This window comes from Zeus faber, assembly GCF_960531495.2.
Source record: "Zeus faber genome assembly, chromosome: 9".
Taxonomy (NCBI): Eukaryota; Metazoa; Chordata; class Actinopteri; order Zeiformes; family Zeidae; genus Zeus; species Zeus faber.
In genome coordinates, this window is record NC_137197.1 from 3,210,055 (window position 1) to 3,236,198 (window position 26,144).

A 26,144-nucleotide genomic window follows, 5' to 3' on the forward strand; every position below is an offset into this window, starting at 1 on the left:
AGATCTCTGGCTCCGTGTAAACACGGCATTGTAGCTCCACCTGCTGACGGGGTGTCATCTGGACATCATGGAGCCATGAGGGCTTCATCAGCACCTGCTTCGTGGAGATTCTCTGAGAGGAGAAGGAGCAGGGGAGACCTCAGTACACCGATTTAAAAAAACATCCATCATAGGTTCCACGCGATAAAACAATCAGTGTCATTAAAGATGTCTGCAATTAAAGTAAACAACTCATCATGCGGAGGAATTGGTGGCTCTAATCTCAAGACTCCTGAAAGACTCAAGTAGAAACCGGATCTTCCCCAGTTCAGTGAGTCCACCAGCAGCATTTAGAGCTCACCAGTTCTGGGAAAAAGGTTTGGATATCCAGACGTACTGTATATTCTCCCAGTTATTGTATTATTCCATTTCAGTAGCATTCATCTCACCTTTTTCAAAGTTACTGGCGTCTCGATGATCTTTGCCACCGGTAGTATGTCGTACGCGTCATTCCCTCAAAGGATATTAGTTCAGGTCCAATCAGGGACTGAAGCGGGATCTAGAAAATAAGTAAAATTGTGTAGTCATCTCAACCTTTAACTATTTCATGAATTAAGTCGGAGGGGCTTTTGAATATTTGATCTGATTTACAAATAATGCATCTGAAGTCAGGGGGTTATTTGTCTGTTTTATTACAACCAAAATTATTTCAGAAGTCTTGATTTTGTCTTTGCTCACACTATTTAGATGGATGGATGGATGGATGGAGGCTTTATTCATCCCCAAAAGGGAAATTGCAATGTCCCACTAGCTCACATCAAAAACAATAGGCAGTAATAATAACAAACATCATAATAAAAACCTGAAAGAAATAATATATATATATATATGGGGGAAAAAGGTGAAATATACAATAAACTCAAAGTCAACTGTACACAATACGGCAGGATAATGACAAGCATTTAAGCAGTAAAACAGAATGTTGACAGTCAGGGCCTCGTATGGAAATGGTATTCGTGACGCCAACAGGGAGAACGGTTAAAGATTTGTGGATTTTGAATTGTTGAAATGGCCCAACAAACACAAGTGCAACCTGCTGTTATGAACAAGGGAACTGGAGAAGCGTTCACACTATAAATATCAGATTTTATTTCTGCTGTTTTGCCAGTCTCCTTTTGGATTCCTCCTGCAGTTAACTTCCTGGCTCCTCCATGTAGCTCCAGGTGGTTGTGGTGGCACTGCACTGTTAAATAAATAAAAACATCTTAATTTAATATTTATTTTCTTCCAAAAAAAAAAAAAGTGTGGACTGTATCATAGGAGGTCTAACCCATTCAGCCTCTACTAAAATAAAAGAATTATAAGAGTTAATTAATTTAGATTTAATTCAAACAATAAAGGGATCATATTGTATGTGCATTTACGTATTGGAATCCTTGTACTACTAGTTGAACCATAAATATCAGCTACATTAATCCATTGTTAATTGGAAATTCGGAGGCATAATAGGCCCAGTAAACATTGTAACCACCTTGTTCTGACCCTTGAAGTGAAATCAGTTCCTTTTTATCCTGAGGTCTTTTGCACCTCATCACATACAGTATATACGTTTAATGCATGGAGAGCAAATAATCTCCTCTGCTTTTGTCTCCCACCGTGTGAAGTGCCTCGGCTCTCCTTTAAGTTTCTGCTGCATCCACCGTATATTTCCATGGAATTCAAAAGTCTCAACCTCAAATATAAATGGGCCGGCCCTTCCTTCCGGTTCAGAAATTCACTGTCTGTCAAGTTGCTGGTTTAATTTTCTTTCTTTAGTATAATACAAGCATCTAGATCTCTGATGAAAGGTATTATAGAGCCATGTGCCTAATATGTATTCATATTTGGAATGCAAAATTATTATTTATTATTATTTATTTTATTTTTTTACTTAAAATCTTGTTTTCTTAACAATAACTCATGTTTCTGCATGATACATTGTTAAGCAAACAAAACTGCAGAATTATCAAGGTTTCTAGTTCCATGGTTTCAGCAAATCCCACGCGGCCCTATAGCTACAGAATAATTTGCCTTGGTTAAATTGATGAAAAGGGTCTGTCCTCTGATCTGCTGGTCACACCCTGTGGCAGTTTCCCTGCCACACGCCACCCAAGTGGCTTTTCAGGGCCCTCCGACACAGAGACACAGGCGATGGTGTTGAAACCATATCAGTTTAGTGAAGAACGTGGCCAGATGTAACAAGCCAGGAGCAGATGGAACGTTGTCATGACAAAGGCTCCCTCCAGTGTGTGTGGGGATGGCTGATTTAACCCGTGCTCTTGGATTGCTCTGATGAGCAACAGGTGCACAGCCACCCCTGATCCTGGGCCCAATTAACTAGACTAAGGACAGCACAACACCACACAACCACCCAGCAGAGCCCCGCCCACTTTCTTCTCTGCATCTTTCAAAAGGAGAACCGTCCAGCTTTGGACGTTCTTTGAATGCTATTGTGGCACCAAACTGGCCAGATCTTAAGGAAAAATATGCTCCAGTATTTTTTGTCGAAATGTCTTGTGTATCAATGCCGCTATTTCAGTCAATGTGGGGATCCCATTCAAAGAAATCTCAACTCATTATCACCTTTTTAACATATGCAGATTAAAGTCAACATAGAGTCAACAAACAATCAAATTGTATATCAGGTCAAGCACAACTCTCTTTCCAGATTTGACCCTTGTTCACTACACCTTTTTCAAGGTATAGCCACATTATCACATTAACAAGTCTTTGTAATATATCCCCCTGTGTTCCTATGTACAGGCTGACATGGTTTCCAGTGTTTTTTCTCCAATTCCAATTTATGGAATTGACGATAACTTGTAAAAAATTCTACTTTGTTCTTCTTGTCAGCTGAAGGTGCCTTGTTTTTTGGAGACAGAAAAAGCTTGGATCATAAACGTGTTCTACTGACATTGTATGGAATGAGGCAGCTTTCAGTGTTGTTTTCCTTCTGTAAAGTGCTGCCCTTTATCTCCGGCCGCATTATGTTTTGAGCACTACAGATACGATAAATTAGCCAACAGTTTTGCCCTTCTAAATCCCCAAAGCACAGAGGACTCGGCCTAATCTGTTGAATCAAGCGAGGCGTTTGCAAAATGATTAAGCAAAGCAAAAGAAATAAGAGTAAATGGGAGATGACGCGTCGTGTCAATGGATCAATGACTGTAGAGTCATTTAGCCAGTGCTGGGCAAGAACAAATTGTTTGAGCAAGGAAATCAATTTGAAGTGCCCGGCCGAGAGAAGCCCATCTATTTACACATGACCAATAGCAAACATCTCACAGGACCGAGGAAGCGGCTCTACTTGTGACGCTGAGAGATGAATACTGTAAAGGTTGTTGTTGGAGTATCAGTGACATTAAAGTGGCGAGCGGCGTCGCGGTAATGAAACGCCTCAGTGGGTTTGTCATTACATCAGCAGGGCCGGAATGGAAGCGCTCCCACTTCCTGACTTTAAGCGCTCGCGGTGACTTGAGATAACCTTGCAGATTCACAGCCTAAATTATTGAGCCAAAAAGTTGCCCGTACCGCTTTGTATTCATGGGAAGCCGCCATGCAACAGGCGGCCATTATGCTTTGGCCTTGGACGGCGAATTGAAATCCAGCACTTCCGCCGAATACATTTCAAACAGATTATCTCTGTTTTTATACCTCCTGCTTTCCGCCCAACAAGGGGAGCCACTTCTGCTGTGTCGGGGGGGGATTAACAGGTTTTCTATTCCTAACATCTTGGATTTCAAGCCCGCATTAACCCTCAGATTTCCAAGAAATCAATCAAGTAGCAGCAAAGGATCGTTAGAACACATCTTCAGGTAGTTATTTTTCAAAACCTTGTGCGACTCCTTACCTCTCCCCCTCGTCCAATGCCCTCATTGATCTTGCTTTGGCACTGGAAAACACATTGATCCAGGGCTCCTTGTGCTGCTAATTACTTGGGGGGACTGTGTGGCTGTCTGCCGCTATCTGATGCGGCAGCGCCGTGTGGAGAGTAATGTGACGTGCCGGCCACATAACCCTGTGTAAACACCCTGGCCCCTCATTCATCACTGCATAGTTGGAAACAACCAAGTTCCATGCAGTGACATGCTTCCAAGTGACAACCCCTCAGTTATAACAACCCCTCAGTAATAACAACCCCTCAGTTATAACAACCCCTCAGTAATAACAAAGAAGCAGAACAGGGTGGAGACGGAGCTGCACTTGTCTCTCAGAGTGTATAGACCTCCACACAACGAGAACAGAGTACTTCAACACATTCAAACAGAAACGCCCCCGATTCCACCCCATCACTGATGTAAACAAGATGGAGATCCTGTTGGGAGAGCAGGTGCAGCAGCAGCAGAGTACGATTCCGCCTGCCACAACCCCCCCATCCCCTGTCACTTTTTGCTGCTGTACCTGTGAAAAGTTCCCCGTTGTGGGACTAATAAAGGCTTGGCTTAGCTTATCTTAGCTTATCTTATCTTATCTTATCCCCCCCCAAAAAAAAACAGTGGACATGATCTTACCACGTATATATGATGTGTGTGTGTGTGTGTGTGTGTGTGTGTGTGTGTGTGTGTGTGTGTGTGTGTGTGTGTGTGTGTGTGTGTGTGTGTGTGTGTGTGTGTGTGTGTGTGGATAATCAGATTTTGCTCCTCGTATCAAACTGATGTTTGTCAGTTGTTGTCCACATTATTTTTTATTTTCCAGTCTTATTATAATTTTATTTTCTATCTGTACCATGTGCTTTGGCAATACTATGTCTACTTGGATCATGTTCATGCCAATAAAGCCTTGTTAAATAGTATTGAATGACCATAACCCGTAATTAAAAGCCAGTTTGTAAGATCCCCACCACCTCATGTCACTTGTAGAGTCAAAATTATTCAGTGTTTCCCAGTGAAAGTTCCCAGAATCTCCGACAGGACTTTATCTTGGATGAATAAAGGAGATATGGATCAGTTACTGAACTCTTCCTACAGCAGGTTCCATTTTACTTCTCACGATAGAGGGTAGAATGGAAGTTATTATTATTTTTTTTTTAAGCAATTAAAGTAATGTCCAAAGGACAGGTCATATACTTAATATCTCCTTTAGGATCAAATGTGAAGTGGACCGAATGAAAAACACGACAAAGACTCGAGTTTTCAAAATTGGGTTGAAATTAAAATTGGTTCCGTTCGTCCTCAGAGATCTTGAACCTAATATTCACCTAATAGATCCTCTCCACTTAAAAGTGCTAAAGCGATCTGGGAGGGCTTTGTTAGAGTGGGCGGGTGGGTAATGGGTTATCAAAGTTTGCAAAATCTTTCAATTGAGTTAAAAATGTAAGGAAATGATATTTCCTGTCAATTCTTGGGTCCTATGACATTGTCATGCAGGCTTTTAATGAAGTCTGAAACAAACTGCAGGGGGGTGTGTGTGTGTGTGTGTGTGTGTGTGTGTGTGTGTGTGTGTGTGTGTGTGTGTGTGTGTGTGTGTGTGTGTGTGTGTGTGTGTGTGTGTGTGTGTGTGTGTGTGTGTGTTATAATTTCAAAGCTTTCATTCACATCTTACCATACAAAACGACCTTCATTTGTGCATTGACACATTTGAGTCATTTTTCCTCATTTAATTCCATTGTAATCCATTTCAGGAAGCTCATCCTGCTCTGATGGCTCTGATGGCTCTGATGGCTCTCTGGCTCCTTTTTGATATTTTCTCTCACTAGCGTGAGAACCTGTCTTATTTAATTCTCGCCGAATGCGCTCTCTGGGTGTGTTTGGGCTGTGAGTGGGCAGAAGTGGCTGATTATCTTGCTGATTAATGCATGCGTACGGGCTGATCTGGGGCGTATTATTATCGGAGCGGAGGTAGCGGCTGGACTAATGGGGCTCTGCGCTGCTGATCCGAGCCGCAGAGAAGTCACCGTCTTCCGCGCTGACACTAAAGGAAGCTCCGCTGGAAATCAATCATCCCCACTTGTCTTGAGAATGACAGTGGGAAGCTGAAAATAAACACAAGTAATGACAGGTTAGCTCTGGTTCATTTATACAGCTAATTAAGTCTAGCCTTACCCAAGGCTTCTTTCAGTGCATCGCCATGTGTCTTGGGCTACTGTCTCACGCAGCCATTAGCAGGCATCACGTTCTCTCTCTCTCTCTCTCTGTCTCTCTGTGTGTGTGTGTGTGTGTGTGTGTGTGTGTGTGTGTGTGTGTGTGTGTGTGTGTGTGTGTGTGTGTGTGTGTGTGTGTGTGTGTGTGTGTGTGTGTGTGTGTGTGTGTGTGTGTGTTGGGTGATATGGCAAAAATTGATATGTCCTGATATAAGAGGTACATTTTAGGTACATTTGGTACCTTTTGACTTTTTCTTGAGCTGAAGAGCTTCAAAACAAGGTGTCACTTGTGCCAATCAAGCAAATCTTTTTAAAGCAATGACTTGTTAATGACGAGGGTGCAGCAAACTGTTTCTGAGATAATCATCCCCAAAGTTTTCCCAACACTTGGCTTCATTCAGCCAGCTCCCAGAATGCAAATGGTTGAAGGACCAACAGAGCCACATGGCTACTTGACACCCTGCTGAATGGGGAAATCTCTGCATTGTTCTTGTGTTTGCAGGGAATGTCGAACAGCGTCATCGATCCACAACATCTCTGTTTTTAAAAAAGCTTTTATTTAACAATAAAAATATACATGTTTTATAAAAGTGGAATTATTTAGGAGTTTAAAAGTGCGGACAACACAACAAAATTTTGAGTCTGTCATTAATATTAATCTTTGTATATTAACCTCAGTGTGTCATTTAATATATAAATGTGCGTTTGCCAAAATCGCCAAGGAATGTTAATAGTTGACCAACCTTTTGTCAACCCCTTTCATGTAACTCTCTCCACGATGAATAGCCTGTTAATAACCTGTTGAGCAAAGCTAAAACTGTGATGAATCTTGATGTGGTTGCTCGCAGGTTGGACACGACCACCCAAAGAGAGGTTGAGGTGCTCACAGTTGTTCTCGGAGTTGTAGACCTCCCTCTCCGAGCGTATTTCCTCGTGCCGTAGAAATTGCTTCTTGTAGAAACTTCTTCCATTGAAACAACGGGTGTGTCGTCGGTCTCCAGCGGTTCTTAAAAAAATTCTGTTTCATCGTCACATACAGGTTGAAATCCGCTGGTCATACATTTATCTACTATTTATAAATCAAATTCGGCTTTAAAAATACGTTGATAAAAAAAAAAAAAATTTCCACAAGGGAACACGAATCTGGAAAATTCTCATTTTCCTTCTGAAAAGCATTTTTCAACTTGTTTGGCGGCTTGTGGCGATTCTAGAAATGCACGACAAATCTGATTTTGCTGCAGTGGGTCACACATCTGTAATTTCATATCTCAATAACAATATATAATAATATATATTAATATATTAATATATAATATAATATATTAATATATTAATATATAATAATAACAATATATCACCATATATAGATTTTTCCGTGTATTCAATGAATGAATAGTCTAAATATATTTAAAAAAAACACATGGTGAAGCCTATTTGTGGAAAGGCGCTTGTCGGGGCAAGTTCACAGGAGGGGCAAAATAAACGCAATACACTAGTTTTATATATATATATATATATATATATATGTATGTATGTATGTATGTATGTATGTATGTATATGTGAAAAAAATTTGGCTTTTAGGTTCTTTGGTTGGGCTCGGTCATCACCCTCACCTGATGATGCCACATGTTGGGGATGGTAGCTCAGGAGGTAGAGCTGGTGGTCTAGTAATCTAAAGGTTGCTGGTTGGATCCCAGGCTCCTCCTGCTAGCATGCTGTAGTGTCCTTGAGCAAGACACTTAACCCCTCATTGCTCCTGATGGCTGCGTCTGTCAGTGTTTGAATAATTGTAAGTGGCTTTGGATAAAAGCGTCTGCTAAATGTAATGTAAAAGAAATGTTATAATCCTTGAAGCTGCCACGGTGTGGTTCGAGATCTCCTGATCAAACACTGGTTGATGTTTGGCGACAAAACACACTTTTAAAAAGGACAAAGGACAGTGTTTTTTATTTTCTGGTGTTGGGATTTGTGTCACGTTCCTCCATGTTTGTCTACGTTCGCACCCACCTGCAGATAGTAGGAAGCAGCGTGACACCACATGACGTCAACACATCACCCTGAAGCAGTTAGAAGCCATAGAGACGTATACAAAATATATACAATAGTTATTTTTCTCCCGTCTCATGATACATATTGTGTGTGTGTTGAGACTAGCCGCTGTGCATCCATTAAGCAGCACCTGAGGAGGCCGGCATCCCCCGGGGTAATCTCGGGGCTCGTTCCTCAGGTGCTGCTTCACGTATGGCGGGGGCGTGGCTCGGGTTACTCTCCCACGCTGCCTCCTCGTGTACTCTGGGGGTCCCGCACGGAGAGATCTCCCCATTGTCCGCGATTGGTCTTCCCAGACACCCCGCGCGCGCGCGCCTCTTGTTGTGCTCCCTCGCCGCGGCGCGTCCTTGGCTTCCTCTCGCTCGCCGCTTATTGTACTCATCTTTTTGAAGGGGGATGAGAGCCACCAGCTCCTCGATTAATCTCCTCATTCGAGGTCAGCGGAGTCGGGATGATCCTCGCGGCGGGATCAGAGGCCGGCGTGCGCGGGGAGTGCGCTGCGTTCATGCAAACGAGCAGCATCCTGCCGCAGGATCCAGGGCAGGAAGGAAAAGCTGATTCTCAGCTGTTTGACGACTCGAGTGGGAAAAGCTGGCAAGAGAATGTAAGAACAGCTCCATGTGTCAACACAAGGGGATTATTAAGGAGTTTTACTGCAACCGAAACTATTTCCGGGAGGTTCCTGATTTCTGGAATTGCGCGCAGTGGTTTTTGTTATTTACCAACTCAAACATACATTCAAGTATACTGTAACGCATACTGTGTCACTGTTCAGGGTTGTTCGTGATGCCGTATTGCTGCGCCGTACTGTTGTATACTGTGCTGTATTATCCCAAACACTACCTCACTCTATTCACATTCACATGACACTTTAATTCACATGCCACTTTAATGCACATATCTGTATATACATAGGCATATTCCCTCTATCTATTTCATTTTATTTTTATTGTATTTTATTCTATATATTTTTATCTTATTCTATAAGTATTCAACTTACTGTATTTCGTTTTAGGAGTCAGTTAGTCGGTCTATTAGAAAGGAATTTTTTACTTTTATTTATTTTTTTCCTAGGACATATTGTGTGCTATCACCGGGTGCGTTGCATTACATTTCACTGCATATATGTATGAAAGTATGTATATGTATGTGACAAATAAAAAATCTTGAATCTTGAACAAGGATGGTTATTACAGCGAACCAACTTATTAAGGGGAAGTGAGAAAGTTCAACATTGCACAGTCTTCAGCATTAAGTGCTTTTTTTTAATGTGTCATGCAGACCTTCTCAGAGTACATTGCATATCTTGAACCTGGTGGTATTTAATTTTTGGAGGAGGGCGATGATAGAGATATTAAAGAATTATCTATTCTTCCTGGTTTGTGGTTTTTAAGTCAGATTGAAAAATAGAAACGTTCCCACAGGCCCTTGCGGGTCGGGTGGGGGATTATGAAAAGGGGCCCCATAGTTCCCTGCAGCAGCTTGTCAATCCCACCTCGGAATTCAACTTTCCCTGTTTTCGACGCCGTCTCGACGTCTGACGACAGGATCACCGCCGTCCCCTGAACCGAACAGTCTTCCACCAAAGAACAGTGCAGAGATCCCGTCTCATGCTTTAATAAACATGAACGTGTCGGATTAATGAACACTCCCGTGCAGTCTCTTCTCTCTTCCAGCCCCCAGTTTGCACTCTCTTATGAGGAAATAATATATAAATATCTCCCGGTGAATTAATTTAGAATACATTTGTGGGAAACAGCGAGACTCTGGTGAAGGCTTTGGGATTTGGTTCCTCCCTTGTTTTGCCCTTTTATCTTCCCTTTCCTTTGCCTCTTTGCAAGTTTTGTTTTGTGGAAGGGGCAGGATCCTGGTACACGCAAGGCCTCGTTAGGCGAAATGTTGCAAGAGCCCTTTTCTAAATAGTTCAATACTGACTTTTAAATACGCTGATATTAAGACGCCGTCCTGTATATAAACCATGGTCTCTTTAATCCTTGGCCCGAGATGATCGATCTTCTCGGTGCGATATTCTAATTCCTACTTGAAGCTCGTGCAGCCGTTTACTCTGCTGAATAATGCCTTCTGCGCCGCAGGGAATGAGTTTGGCCATCCGGAGTGGCTGGATTTCCCCCGAGAGGGGAACAATCAGAGCTACCACTACGCCCGCAGGCAGTTTAACCTGCTGGACACGGATCAGCTCCGCTACCACCAGCTCTACGCCTTTGACCGGGACATGAACCGCACGGAGGACAAGTACGGCTGGCTGGCTGCTCCGCCGGTGAGGACACACGTGCATTCATTCAAACTTACATTAGTGCATGTATGTATGTATGTATGTATGTATGTATGTACATTATCTCCCACACATGCACTTTATTCAACTCAATAGTCATGCACCGGAGTACATTTAATAGTTTTGTTTATTGGGCTTTTCAGAGCATACAAAATTGGCAGTAGGTCATACAAAACCAACCAAATCACCGCAGTACATTTAAAATGAAGAATGGACTTCCAAATGGTGCAAGACAGAAAAGAAAGGCAATAAAATAAAGGAGTATGAGTGGTCTCAGCATGATGTGCGTATACCCATGTGTGTTCTTAATGCAGACTGGATTTCAACCTGTTCTTAAGACGCATCGATTATAGCCCCATGAGGCCCCCATGAGGCCCCCATGAGGCCCCCATGAGGCCGTCCATGCCCATGTCTGTAACCGCCCCCACTTATCTAACCTAGTTTTGTGTTTCAAAGTAATTTCATTCTCAAGCCAGCTTCTGCTCCAAACCTTACGCTTTTTTTTTCTCGCTTCTCCTTCTTCTATTTCTAAATTGAGGCGTGGTTCTCAGACAGCTGGAGATAAATGTGCTATATGGAGGGTTCATTTTGGAAATGTCTTGTTTCTGTGGCTGCTGTCAAGGTGAACAGTAATGGATTTCAGTCTCTCGGTTTCCCCGGGCTGCAAGCCGATGGGAAAGATGATGTAGCTCACTGTTTTTCTCTCACGGAGCGCTGCGACTGAAGCAATAGGACGATGGGAATGGGAAGTGTGTGGCAAAATTGACAGAGGATTACAGGTGAGCCCGTGTAACTGATTAAAAGAAGAACACCGCCCTCCCCCTCCTCCTGGATCCGGAGGCGTTTGCCTCGGTGTACACCCTGGCCCGGATCTCCCCCACCAGCCAGACGGCTGCGGCGGGCGTCTGGGGGAGCGTTATTAGAGCCACGTCAGGTTCACTGGGATCATTTCTGCGTGTTAGTCCAACCAGAGGAAACGTGCACTGACTCTCCGGACGCCGCTGAAAAACGGGGACAAGGGGAAGGAGGAAGACAGGGAGCGTAGAGGAAGAAAGGCAGCGCCGTCCCTTTCTACGCTGCCTGAGGGGAGAAAGTGGGAATTTCTGTCAATTAATATCCACAGGGGTGGCTCTGTGTTCTGTAAGTGGACAGCCTGACAACACAGCCTATTCGGGGCAACTGCACAATAATCGTACAATATGTTGTAAATAATTTGGTGATAATAATATATAACCATCTATTGTTATCCGTGTTCATATTTTGCATGCGTTATCCACCCGTATATTTATTCACTCATATATTTCTACAGTACCTACACACTAGTACTAGTGACCATGTGGCCACTTCGCCCACGCCATAGCCTTAGATTTATCAATTTATCATGTTACATTTGTATATACAGTTGGGCAAAAAAGTATTTAGTCAGCCACCAATTGTGCAAGTTCTCCCACTTAAAAAGATGAGAGAGGCCTGTAATTTTCATCATAGGTTCACTTTGACTATGAGAGACAGAATGGGGGGAAAGAATCCAGGAAATCACATTGTAGGATTTTTAATGAATTAATTGGTAAATTCCTCGGTAAAATAGGTATTTGGTCACCTACAAACAAGCAAGATTTCTGGCTTTCACAGACCTGTAACTTTTTCTTTAAGAGGCTCCTCTGTCCTCCACTCGTTACCTGTATTAATGGCACCTGTTTGAACTCGTTATCAGTATAAAAGACACCTGTCCACAACCTCAAACAGTCACACTCCAAACTCCACTATGGCCAAGACCAAAGAGCTGTCAAAGGACACCAGAAACAAAACTGTAGACCTGCACCAGGCTGGGAAGACTGAATCTGCAATAGGTAAGCAGCTTGTTGTGAAGAAATCAACTGTGGGAGCAATTATTAGAAAATGGAAGACATACAAGACCACTGATAATCTCCCTCAATCTGGGGCACCACGCAAGATCTCACCCCGTGGGGTCAAAATGATCACAAGAACGGTGAGCAAACATCCCAGAACCACACGGGGGGACCTAGTGAATGACCTGCAGAGAGCTGGGACCAAAGTAACAAAGGCTACCATCAGTAACACACTACGCCGCCAGGGACTCAAATCCTGCAGTGTCCCCCTGCTTAAGCCAGTACATGTCCAAACCCGTCTGAAGTTTGCTAGAGAGCATTTGGATGATCCAGAAGAGGATTGGGAGAATGTCATATGGTCAGATGAAACCAAAATAGAACCTTTTGGTAAAAACTGAACTTGTCGTGTTTGGAGGAGAAAGAAAGCTGAGTTCCATCCAAAGAACACCATACCCACTGTGAAGCATGGGGGTGGAAACATCATGCTTTGGGGCTGTTTTTCTGCAAAGGGACCAGGACGACTGATCCGTGTAAAGGAAAGAATGAATGGGGCCATGTATCGTGAGATTTTGAGTGAAAACCTCCTTCTATCAGCAAGGGCATTGAAGATGAAACGTGGCTGGGTCTTTCAGCACGACAATGATCCCAAACACACCGCCCAGGCAACGAAGGAGTGGCTTCATAAGAAGCATTTCAAGGTCCTGGAGTGGCCTAGCCAGTCTCCAGATCTCAACCCCATAGAAAATCTTTGGAGGGAGTTGAAAGTCTGTGTTACCCAGCGACAGCCCCAAAACATCACTGCTCTAGAGGAGATCTTCATGGAGGAATGGGCCAGAATACCAGCAACAGTGTGTGAAAACCTTGTGAAGACTTACAGAAAATGTTTGACCTCTGTCATTGCAAACAAAGGGTATATAACAAAGTATTGAGATGAACTTTTGTTATTGACCAAATACTTATTTTCCACCATAATTTGCAAATAAATTCTTTAAAAATCAGACAATGTGATTTTCTGGATTTTTTTTTCTCATTTTGTCTCTCATAGTTTAGGTGAACCTATGATGAAAATAACAGGCCTCTCTCATCTTTTTAAGTGGGAGAACTTGCACAATTGGTGGCTGACTAAATACATTTTTACCCCACTGTATGTTGTATATATGTTGTGTGTGTAAATACTGTTTTATCTAAATAGCACCAACTCATACCAAGATAAGTTCCTTGTACATGAAAATGCACTTTGCCAACTGAACTGATTCATATCCTGATTCTTAAATGAAACCAGAGACACCACGCTCAAATCCATGGCTGTTTACATACATTCAAACAACGTCTGTTGACAGCATTTTATTTGGAGAACTGTTGATGCTGTGAAGGGCAATATTGTGTTTTGAAATCAGACAGCCAGTTCATCCCCTTGGTGCACATGTTTCACTCTGTCCTTATCTAACTGTTTTTCGTAAACAGTGTGTGTATTTAAGACTATGTATTTATTTATTTACTTGTTTGTTTATCTCCCAGGGACAGTTTACATTAATAAACACTTCTGTAATTGTGCCAGAGTCGGCCACGAGGGCGAGTTTTCACCTGCGGTCCCAGGGCCAGGTGTCAATTGGCTGCCTAAAAATAAAAAATTCCTGTCGAGTACAAATTTTAAACACAAGCACTCACAACAACAACCACAGCAATGCAGCAGCCATTAGAGGAGGTTGGAACAGACTGAGGCTCCGGCATACTTGACATACACAGCAAGGACAGACCATAACAAACATTTTTGAAACACAAGACGTATACAAAGCACGTTGAGCAGCTCTGTGACGGGAGGGGGGTGGAAGCGGCAATAACAGTAAGGCAAGTTTATTTGCAAAGAGCATGTCGTTCACAAGGACGATTCAAAGAGCTTTACATAAGAAGCATTTTATAAAAGCATAGAAATAAAAAGATAGAACAGATAAAAACATTGAAGTGCCATTTAAAACAGGCCTGTACTGTACACTGGAACAGGACTCTGTTTGAGTCTGGATTGGATAGCAGTAAAGTAAAGTACAGTAAAGTACAGTACAGTAAAGTACGGTACAGTACAGTCAGTGTTCTGACATCTCTGCTTTGTTCCCACAACGTGTAGCATAGTAACTAAAAGCTGCTTCTCTGTGTTTATCTTAACTTGAGGTCAAGTTAATGGTACAGTAGGAGTACGGTAGTAGTAGTACAGTAGTGGTAGTAGTACAGTAATAGTAGTACAGTAGTAGTAAAGTTAGTAGTACAGTAGTGGTGCAGTAGTGGTAGTAGTACAGTAATAGTAGTACAGTAGTAGTAAAGTTAGTAGTACAGTAGTGGTACTGGAGTAGTAAAGTTAGTAGTACAGTAAAATTAGTACAGTAGTAGAAGTAGTAGTACGGTATTAGTACTGTAGTAGTAAAGTTAGTTTGGGTGGTCCCAGGTCCCAGGGGTAGCACAAGGGTAACACAGGGGTAGCACAGGCCTAGTAAAGAGGTAACAGAGGGGTAGTACAGTGGTAGCACGGGGATAACACAGGGGTAACACAGGGGTAGTAAAGGGGTAACACAAGGGTAGTACAGTGGTAGCACGGGGATAACACAGGGGTAACACAGGGGTAGTAAAGGGGTAACACAAGAGTAGTACAGGGGTAGCATGGGGAAAACATAGGGGTAGTACAGGGGTAGTAAAGGGGTAACATAGGGGTAGTACAGGGGTAGCACGGGGATAACACAGGGGTAGTACAGGGGTAACACAGGGGTATTACAGGGATTACACAGGGGTAGTACATGGGTAACACAAGGATAGTACAGGGGTAACACAGGGGTAGTAAAGGGGTAACACAGGGGTAGTAAAGGGGTAAGACAGGGGTAACTCAGGAGTAGTAAAGGGGTAACTCAGGGGTAGCAGACGGGTAGTACAGTGTAGAGAGCTGAATGTTTGATGTTGAGCTCTGTTGGTATGTAGTCGTCTGACTGTTGTTTTTTCCTGCATGTTGATGACCTCTCTTTGACCTTTTCTCTTCCCCTTCAAACAGTGTTGGTGCTTCACTCCTAATGTTCCTTGTTCTGAGCGGAGGCTTTGCCAGCGTTGACTGTGATGGACGCTCTGTCCTGACACGGTCATCGACTGGGTTGCACGGATGGGATTGAGTATCAAAACATTGTGGGACATTTGATACCAAAGTAGTTTGTCCCCTTGGCGTCAGTGAGCCGAAAATAAAGCTGTGAAATGAACCTGACTGCGGCTGACGTCACGCAACAAGGACGTGACGGGCAGCGTGGCATCCTTGGTGTTTATTCACTTCCGTGTGTTTGTATCGTTGGCTTTCCACTCAGTATAAGGACATGCAGGAGGAAGCAGTTTCCTGGCAACGTCCATGTGATGTCCAGGTCCTTTTCTTTTTCCCAGTTTGACGGCTTGAGAGCAATTTCTGGAAGTCACAACTTTCCTTGCAAATGTAATCAGTTCTGAGTTGCCTTGGACTTGGCGTGAGTGGAGTCACATCTGGCGGGTCCAGATGTGACTCGTCCACCTCGGGTGTCCTCGGGACGGGGAGGCTTCTCTGCGGCCGACCCCTGAGAAAGTGCTCCCTTGGAGGTTCGGGACGATATTAAAAAGGGGTTTTTCGTGGAACATTACTCTCGGATGAATCCAGTAACCTCAGCAGAGACGCCTGAAATCGGATAATACTGGCTGTGCCGAGCGGGAAAGCTCTATTTATAATTTGGTTCGATGTCTCCCCAGGTGGGAGCGGTCCGAGGGTGTTTTTGAAGATGGAACATTCGGTACGGGCTGTGCTCTTGGTGTTGGTTGTACAAACATTTCCTGTTTTTACCGGTGCCGAGTGAGTTACGAGGAGAGGGAGACTTCTTTCGAAAGCCCACGCTGCTTTGAAGATACGTGGCGCTGGGCTTCAAAGGCCACGGCGGCGGACGTGAACCTCAGCCCGTTGGAGGAGCGACGGCGCCGCCGGCCGAGTCCCGCTGCGCCGCTGGAGTGCCGCTGGGCCGGGGCGTGGCTTCCACCGTGTTCTGTCCCCTACTCAGAACGCTTTACCAGGGTCACAAACCAAGCGGGGCGGTGGGACCCAAGCGGGACATTGGAGGGCTGCTGCATAAGAAGAATCCCTTTTTTCTGCTGCGATGGCGGACGGTGGACGCGCAGGTTAGAGGTGTTTTCTGATTGGGTGAAGACACGAGACGAGGACCGCTGCTGGTAACAGAATGTACACCTTCACTCATTGGCAGTTTGAATTGAATAAAGGTCACAGGCTTTTACGTAGTCCAATAATATTTTAATATGTATTTCTATTTTTGTCAGCATCATCTTGAGCAACATATTTGGAATAAATAATTAACGTTAGTATTAAAACACGTATCTATATAAGTAAGGTTCCAGCTTCATGGATGAGGTGGAAGAATGAGTTCCCCGGAGGGTGGCCGCTGGTTTTTCCCGTTTGTCATTACTCCCAAAATCCAAATGTGGATCGTGAGCCTGGTGTAGAAATGATAGACCCGCTGGAAGACTTGAGCTGGTCGGCTTATTCCTCCACCTCCATCCCTCCCTGCATCCGCTCCCTTTCCAATCTGAGCTTCTTATCTCGGAGTCCAGCCGTGAATAGTCTGCGCTGAAATTGGCGAGAGGAACAAGGCGCTGGAAATAGGGGGGTTTGTGTGACACTGATAATCTCTGCTAATGACATGTTAACAGCAACTCTCTCTCTCTCTCTCCCCCTCTCTCTCCCTCTCTCTTCTCTTGCTCTATCTCTCTCGCCCTCTCTCCCTCTCTTGCTCTCTCTCTCGCTCTCGCTCTCCCTCTCTCTCTCGCCCTCTCTCTCTTCATCCTGTGCTGACAATGTGTCCCTCGCAGTATTTTACTTCTATCTTTTTTTTTTTTTTACCTCCGCTCCACCCGAAATGTGGCCTTAGAAGGGGACTCGACTCGGCCCTCTTCATACATGGCTTTCTAATTTCAACCGTATTAATACACCATAATAGTGAGGTAATGATTTATTCACCGAGGGCACTTTGAATGGACTGACTTTTCCCTCCCTCAGGCCTTCGTGACGGCTAAGCACCAGGACGACAAGGTCATCGTGTTCGAGAGGGGGAGTGTGCTCTTCATCTTCAACTTCCACCCCACCAAGAGTTACCAGCACTACAGGGTGGCCGCGGAGGTGCCGGGAAAGTATCCTTCGCTGCTTTTTGCCCTGCAAATGACAATGCTTTGTGGGGATCCAGAATTTGTGAGATGTTGCAAGAGGCAGGTGGGAGAGCGGCGTTTGATTGCTGCATCGTGTGCAGGTTCTGGATGTGGAGTTCGAATGGCTGCCTTTCTAACGTATGTCCAGCTAATCCCCCTCTAAATTCACAAATACTCTCACACTGAGATAATAAGCACTTCATAAAAAAAATCCATAATTTTGTTCATAATTTGCCCTTTTATTAGCTCAGGTCGAGGCCTTGGAGTTGCTTCATAAAGCAGCGCGTGGAACTTCTGGGACGTGAGGTGGTTGGCAAAGATTGCTCAGAGAATAGAAAATATTGCATTATTTAGAATTGCACATCGGGTCATTTCTTAAGCGGTGGTGTTAATGCAGAGAAGTACATGTATTATATACTGTATATATTATATATTCATATATTAGATCCTGCGTAGAGCACAATGTGTTTCCCACTGCCGGGCAGGTTAATCTACTACAACACTGACTCGTGTTAATTGCGGAAATAGACGGCAGTTAAACAGTTATAAATGGTTTGTGAGTGAGCGCGTACATGCTTGACATTAAGTTGGACGTTGTGTATGTCACTTTGTTAATTCATGTTCATGCAGTCACATGGACAGTAGAATAAATTATATTGCACTAATCCCCGCGGAGAAAATGCATAATCATCAATCATGCCGTGCCATTAGCACGCCGTTGTATAACTGCGACTATTATTTTAGCAAAGGAACTTTCCTCCGCTTGAATAAAACATGATGCGGCTCGATGGGTGGTTCCTGAGTGGAAGTTAAACCGGCATCCGACCTGCGCCGCGAACAGGAGCAGCAGCGCAGCACCCATGGCCTCGGGTGCTAACTGCACATTAGTCTCTGCTTTGAAACACTGGGGGAATACAAAGAGGGTGGAGAGACTATAGCATACGACCTAAATCCCATAATAATAATATAAAATACAACATTTTATTCAAATCCACACACATACATTTAGGTTGTTTGGTTGCTGTCTATCTAATGTATTTGGACTCCATGTGTTATCAAGATTGTTATTATTATTATTATAATTATTATTAGGGGTGCAGCCCTATTGATATTGTTCTGAGAAAATTCTATTCTATCTACTATTTAGAACAGAAGAACTTCAGAATCTACGGACAGGGTTCACATCTTTAAATCCGTATGTGTCAAACATCTCCTGGTTGAAATTTCATTCAAATCGATCCACATTACAGAGCAGAAATGAGTGAAAAACCGACCAAATTTGACCGATATCACAGACGCGATCCAATGCATTTCATGCTAAAATATGTCCAACCCAGCCAAAAGTATCACAACAATGGACCACAGCAGCGACATGAGCTACCAACAGGAATAAGGTGTCGTTTAAACCGGTAAGTCACAAGCATCTCGTGGTTTAAGTTTCACCCAAATCGATCCACATACGGAGGAGAAATAAAGCCGAAGAAATTTGATCCTAAATATTCAGCTGGTCCTGCCTGACCGACACGCCACTGTTCGTAAACAAAATGAAGGAGAGGAGATTTACAGTAAGACGCTTTATGACGTCATAATATTATTTACTATAAATGTGCAGGTTCTGATTCAGAATCTACATTTGTTCTCTCGTCACTCGCTCTGTCGTGGTTAGAGATGACAAACTATATGTTGAAGTGTATATTTATTCTGACCTGGTAGATGTCTGTGGATCTGTCAGGTTGATATTTTATCTCTTTGGTCCCCATTACTTTACTGGATTCATAAAAAAATACGGAAAAAGTAGTCCAGAAAAACTTGTGACCACATCGGGAACTCGCACTCCTCCCAATGCGAGCTGGGTGCAGCAGAAGGAGAGCGATTAGAGAAAGAAGGTTGCGGTCTCGTTAGAACCAGGACGTCTCAGACATCTCGTGGTTCAAGTTTGATCCACATGTGCAGCGGGATTTATTGGAAAAAAACGATGAAACTTTACCAGAAGCTGCAGAATGCTCATGCGCTGCTGATACGCCACGGTCCTGAAACTCCCGGTCGGAAGGTGGAGCGAGATGCGTTTGTGGAGAAGGTGGCTTTGTGACATCATCATCCAATTCATTATATTCTGTATGTGCAGGTTGTGGCTCCGGACGGCCATTCGCATCGCGCGAGGTGCGTGGCGTAGACTCCGTCGCTCTGTAGAGGTGACAAAGTGATGTGTGTAGGTCTGTGTCGTCTTACCTGCTTGACGTCGGCGGAGCTTTTTGTTTGGTATTTTATCTCTTTTGCTTTCTTTGTAAATAAAGGCATTCTGTTCATTATGTCCCTCCTTACTTTGAGGGATTCGAGGAACTCGTAACATATAAACTATGGGGTCGGTGATGCGTTTCATGGATTCGGAACGCGTTGGAAAACTAGGATCCGGAAAACTATAAATAATCACAGTCGTCGCCTCGTCATCGGGTCACTCCGTATCGTTGCCCAACAACGTCACCTGTCTGTCACCGGGGGTGCAGCTCTGTTTCCACAGACAACACGGTGCGTTATAACAATGAGAAGTTGTGGTTTACAGGCAAACATGGAGGGTTGTTCTAAAGACAGGAGGGTTGCGCTGTGTAGGCGACAGACCGGGTGAGCCGATGCGGCGTTTATATAAACTCGGAATATCGTGCCGCGTTTCCAAGAACCTGGAAATCTGTAATGCCTACCAAACACGACTAAAGTGGGCCCCCAGCTATATTTAATATTACTAGAGTAGACAGGTCACTTGTTTGGTTTGGAATGGGAAAATATTGTCAGGAAAACTGTCTGATCTGTACGAGTCCTGAAGAGAATCCGGCGTTGGCTGGACGGACCCGCAGAAGCCTGTAAATACAGAAAAAAACATTTTATCATCCAGTCTTGAAACATCTCAACATGAAATGGGAATGCTGCCGCGTATGACAGTGTTTGTGTAGATGACTCCTCGTTGAAGGATGGAGGATTGTTGTGTGTGACGCCCTCCGGGACCCAGGGGGAATATCAACACGGTGCCAGAGGGAGCAGACTTATTTTAAAGCATCAATGCATCAGATCCTCTGTTTGATTTACAATGAAAGTCCCAGAATTCCTTGGAAACTACATGTTTCCTTATCTTTTTCCCTCCCTCGTCTTCACTCTACAATGTCACTTTCTTTTCTTCTGATCCATTGATCTGTTTTTTTTAGGGGTTTTTTTTGCCACAAATGGTCGCAAACCATGCGTTTTAGAAGGTTTTTTTCCCCGCTGTTTTGGCTCCATCTGCGCAAACCTGACTAGACTTGAGAATGACCACATGAAATGACACCAATGACAACAACAATGCGGCAGCGGCGGATTAGCGTTGAATTGACAACAGAGGGCGTTGAAAACAAAGCTTACACAGATATCCACATGATTAGAACCTTAATCTGTGTTTAGATTGTCATTATCCTGTGGCTCCGGTTTAACAGATGCTGTGGAAAGTATTGACGAGTGCCTTGATACTGTATCCGATGCGGTCGTTCTAAGCCCGTGATGTGGCCGGACTTTCACAAGATTTTATATATTTTTTTATTGTTTTATTTCGGTGGTTCTCAACTGGTGGGTCACATCCACTTCTTCAAAAATTGAAATATGTATATTTTTTGAAGAAGTGTACCAAATATACAATGTCGTGCTTCTATTTGGGGAAAAACACGTTTCAAACTGTGGTGGTGTTTTTTTAGTTTTTTTTTATAAATTATCATTGGGTCATGACTTAATGATGGATTGATAAATACTTTATTTATCCCTGGAGGGAAAAAACTGTGTCATAGCAGCTCACATCCAAATCGGCGATTAATTATAATAATAATAATAATTATTATTATTAATAAGAGACACGACACACCTCAAAGTTTTAAAATACCAGTAAATACATTAAATACCAAAAATATGGCAATTAACCTAATGATTAAACAATAAAAAAACATACAAAATAAGAAAACGAAAACGACCTCCATCCTTTCTGGTGAAGATGAAGATGTAGTAATGTGTTTTTTTCGGTTAAGATGGTTATTTTCTGACTACTTCCTGGTGCAGAGCGAGGAGCTGTGGCTCTGACTCCGGGTTTCAGGGCAATTTCTCATTTAGATGGTTTTGCATCTTCCCCTTCTGCTGCCTTCATCGTGCGTGCGTGCGTGCGTGCGTGCTGTCATTATACAGAGGAGCAGTATACACACACTGGCAAATGTGCTGTGTGGGGAAGCCAAATATGCTGTGTGTGTGTGTGCCCGGGTGCCAGCGCCTCTGTTTACCTGTGGCTGTTTGTTTGTCTGTGTCTATATGTGTGTGTGTGTGTGTGTGTGCACAAATGCATGTCTATACTGTATGTGTGTTTGAGTTTGATTTTGCCTATCTATATGTGGCTGTGTTTATGACGTGTGTGTGTGTGTGTGTGTGTGTGTGTGTGTGTGTGTGTGTGTGTGGATCCTCCGATGGGGGCCATGCAGAGGATCCAATTAGGGGGAAGACTGATGAAAGTGCCACTCAGAGGCAGGGAGGTAAACAAGACGGGCTCACGGAGCAGGAGTGCTTTTTCATTAAAGTCGGCCCCGATTGCCCTTAAACTCCCTCCCAGCCGCCAGGGGGTCAGGGTCGCCACGGTGACACGGTGCAGCATCCCCGCGCCCCCCGCCGCCACAGGTGTGACCGAGCGTGGTCGTGCATGTGGACTTCCTGCCTTTTGAAGGGGTGCCGCCGCTCGTACGGAAGCGGCTGCTCCTTGTCGCTGCATCCTTCACGTACGTTGTGAGTTTCCTGGACGTCCACACGTCTCCGCGTTGAGACGCGTGACTCTATATCTCGCTATGAATTAACCTTTCATGAAGCCTAGTTAAAATTCGACATTTTCTAGAGACTAGTTAATAACGACGTGTTATTTGGGGATCCTCCGCTGTCAGATGCATATTGAAAAGCGTAAGGGCTCCTCGTTAACGTGCCAGAAGGGATTCTTCACACGCTGCGGTTTGAGGATCGGTGTGCGGTATCTTTTTTTTGGATGTTTTTTCAACCAGGCCTTATAAAATGTCAGTTTCCATCATCTCTCACTGTTCGTAGCACAACCTCGCTGAGCGCTTTACTGCTGATGAACTTACCACTCTGCTGCAGCTTCTCACTGGGCTTCGATGCAGTCCAATGGGGCAAACGTTTAAGACTGAAAAAATTAAGAATTTGGAAACATATTTTAGTCAGATCAGAGTTTTCAGATCAGATTGGCTTCATATGATATGACGGGGGGGGGGGGCATATATTTAATCAGGTTTTTCTGGGTTTTGGGTCCATCGGTGCCATCCTAAGAGACTAGAAACAGAAAGTTGCGTGGCTTCCCACTGGCATCCTCCTGTAGCCAGCGCTACGCTCTGGATGCCCTGCTGCGATCAGAAGTCCTTTTAATTAAGTGTGATATTACTTTTATTCAAAAAATGTAAAAAATATATATATTTCATACACTAAGACACTTTTGAATTTGAGGTTCCTGTAGAAAATTAGATTTGATGTTGTTTATTTTATTTTTTCAAGGGTTAATCATTAAATGTGTTTAAATATATCCTGGGTTGAACAGTAGCATGCATGTGCTTTTGAAAGTTAGAGTCATGTGTAGGAGTATTATCCGGTGTCATACTGTGAGTCACCCAGGGATATTGACGTGTTTGTTTCTGGGATGGATCCGGCAACAGTTTTCATGTAGATCCACTTCACGTCTCGGTTCGATCTCGCAGAGCTTCCGCTGTGGTTCTCCCTTTGTCTGGTTAAAGGAAAGTCCCAACAGGCCCAAAAAAAATAAATATCCCAGGACACTCGGTGCCAACAGAACACCCTTCTAGTGATGATTTCCCACAGCGTGTTGTAATACCCCAGACCCCGGCGTGAACTTCCCAGAAAATGAATAACAAACCCGGTCCGTCGCTGGAGGAATGTCCCCTTTATGCATTTAATATAGAAGCCCTTCCCCTGCTTCGCTCGCTGCTCGTTTGAATTTAGTTTCTTTTCTTCTTTTTATTTTTTTATTTTATTTTTTCTCCCCCTCCACAAGGAACAAGAGAGGGGAAACTGCAGAGAAGTACCTCACCGAAAATGTTGGCCATTAAAATTCAGTCTACGTCAGCTTTTCGACAGGCTCTCAAACCATCAGTATTTTTTATTCGCTTCTATTCAACCCTCGGCGGATCCATTCTTCCGGCGGTGGGATTTATCCGGCTGGTTAGAGTATTTGAAATCCCAGTTGGATCACTTCATGAAAGTCGTGCCTGTCAGGGCAGATGGGTCTTTGATTTACGCTCTGCCAATAGGCGGTCGAGATCGTGTCAGGTTATCACTCTCCGCTTCCTTTCTCGAATGTCATTTGGGAAAAGAAAGGGGGGGGACAAAACGAAAAGGAGATGCCACTGTATGCGCCGTCAAATCAGCTTTAACCAGGAACGGAGTAAAAACCCGGCGGTAATGTGCCCATCGGCTGCTCTGATATCATTAAGGACTTGAAGAGGAGAATAAATAACCTTTTTCCTGCTTAATAACTCTTAGATCGCTTATCACACGTGTCCTAGATCCACTCCCTCTATTCTTCTCGCTTTGGATGCCGTTAAGAGTCACTCAGTCTGAGCACATCATCCATCATTCAGGATTGAGGTTTACATAATGATAAACCCAGCTTTTTTACTTGTTTTTTTGCGGTGACATTTGTTTGTTGTTGAATGTAGAAGTAGGTTGATTTACCAGCGAGCTCATGGTGAGGACACAATCTATTCCTCTATTTTTTTTTTCCCCCACACAACATTGTGTGTGGTTCTTGTGGTACATTAACATAACAAATACATAAAATATAACAGTTGAAAATTGCCGCACATTACATAAAAAAAGATTATTAGGAATTAAATCCAACAATTCATAAGATAGATACTTTATTCACACCCAGAGGGAAATTCCGGCGTCACAGCAGTTCACATAAAATAAAAACTGGCAATATGAATAAAGTAATGGGAATAAAAATAGAAAAAAATGAAATGGCAACATGTAATAAACCTAAGAACCATCTGAAGTGTCAATATATAAAAGTCTGAACCAGAAGGAAGAAAAAGTATGAACATGAAAAGTGAACAAAACAACTAAAATAAACCACAAAAAATAAACAAACAGTAAGAAATTGGGCTAAATGCAGTAACGCTGATGACAGACAGTACGTCTAATACAAACCATGAGTATCTCAGGGGTTTCATCTGGTTTCCTTCCAGCTGTAAATCTGCCTCAGTCAGCTGAACCAGGCCCCAAATCCCAGCCCCCCATGACCCTGAGCGGGTTGAGTAGGTCAAGAAGATGGATAAGATGGATCAGAACTTTGTTTATTCATATATCTATATATACAGTATACCCTTTATACAAGAAATATGCCGTGTGGTGCGTTTGGATCATTTTAATTCAGACAATTAGAATTTTAAAAAGTGTAACTGACTGAGTTAGAATGGAATTCTAATCAAATCAATCAGAATAAAAAGTGAAATGACACCAAGTGAAAAATTTGCCAAATAAACGCAGATAAGCCAAAAGAAATTAAAAACAAGTAACATGTAAATATACCAAATGTGATGAGAATGTATAAGTGAATGAAGGAAGTCAGCGTCAGCAGCGTTCTGGAAGAGACGTGGTGGAGAACCTCAGAGAAAGCCTGCCTCCGGGAGGACAGCGCAGCGGAGTTATCGCTCGACAGCGCGGAGAGGCGGAGCGAGCATGGCGCCGCACCTCCCCCTCGCTGTCTCTGCCGGTTCGGGCGCAGGCTCTGTCGAGGGCGGAGGTGAGTTTGGGTCGCCGCCCACGCGGGGGGAGCACGTCCCCTCCTGTCCTGGAGGCGCGGAGGCAGCCGGGGCTCCCTCGGACGTGCACGCGCAGCTCTCCCTCGGACATAATCCGGCGCCGTTATGTTCCCGATGAGCGGAGGCCGAAGTGTTCACGCCGCCACCGTCGCGGCCAGATCCGCCGCCCCACCCCCCCTTGCCCCACTCCGGGTCATCGACGGCTCTAATCACGGCACTTTGGACCCGCGCATCTGGGGAAATTGACTGTGTTCTGGAGTCGTTCCTTTCCGTCCACAAAGGCCCGTATTGATTGCGGGGCTTCACAGCCGCGCCGCCAGCCGCCGCGCCGACCGACAAAGGCGTAATCGATCAAATCCTCCCAACTACCAATTTGCGCCGGCGCTCGCCTCCCTCAAAGTTTTGCCGAGGGAACTTTGAATTTGACGCGGCGGTGCACAATTTCTAATCCGGGGGCTCGCCGGCGTGCAGGCCAGCCACGCCCCGCTGGCGACTACGACAGCAGCGGGTGACAGGCATTACAGAGAATTATATGGACGCAGAACAATAACGACGACGACTACTTTTCCTTTTTTTCCTGTTAAATCTATTCCGGTGCTACTAATAAAGTACGTTTCCACAGTCATGAATAAAGCATGGCGGTCCTTCAGAGCTAGTTCAAAGTTAAAGTCCTTGATAGCGGCCGTGTTTGGCTGGGTGGGGGTGGGGGGTTGGGGGGGCTTAATATTTGAACAAGCCTGGATTCTCATTTTCCGTCTCCGGGGAATATTTTCTTTATCCTCTTAGATGGCAACGGTAAAACCTCCACAACAAAATGAGCTCC

At 44.0% G+C, this 26,144-nt stretch overlaps 1 protein-coding gene across 1 annotated transcript in view; it reads left to right on the plus strand.

The window, feature by feature from the left end:
- The window catches only part of gbe1b (glucan (1,4-alpha-), branching enzyme 1b), a 113,140-nt gene that overhangs the window by 73,651 nt on the left and 13,345 nt on the right, over positions 1 to 26,144 (plus strand). Inside the window, exons 13-14 of the mRNA XM_080006319.1 lie at positions 10,241 to 10,425; positions 17,344 to 17,474. Of these exons, the coding sequence (XP_079862445.1) occupies positions 10,241 to 10,425; positions 17,344 to 17,474 (316 nt within the window). The remainder of the gene's footprint in view (positions 1 to 10,240; positions 10,426 to 17,343; positions 17,475 to 26,144) is intronic.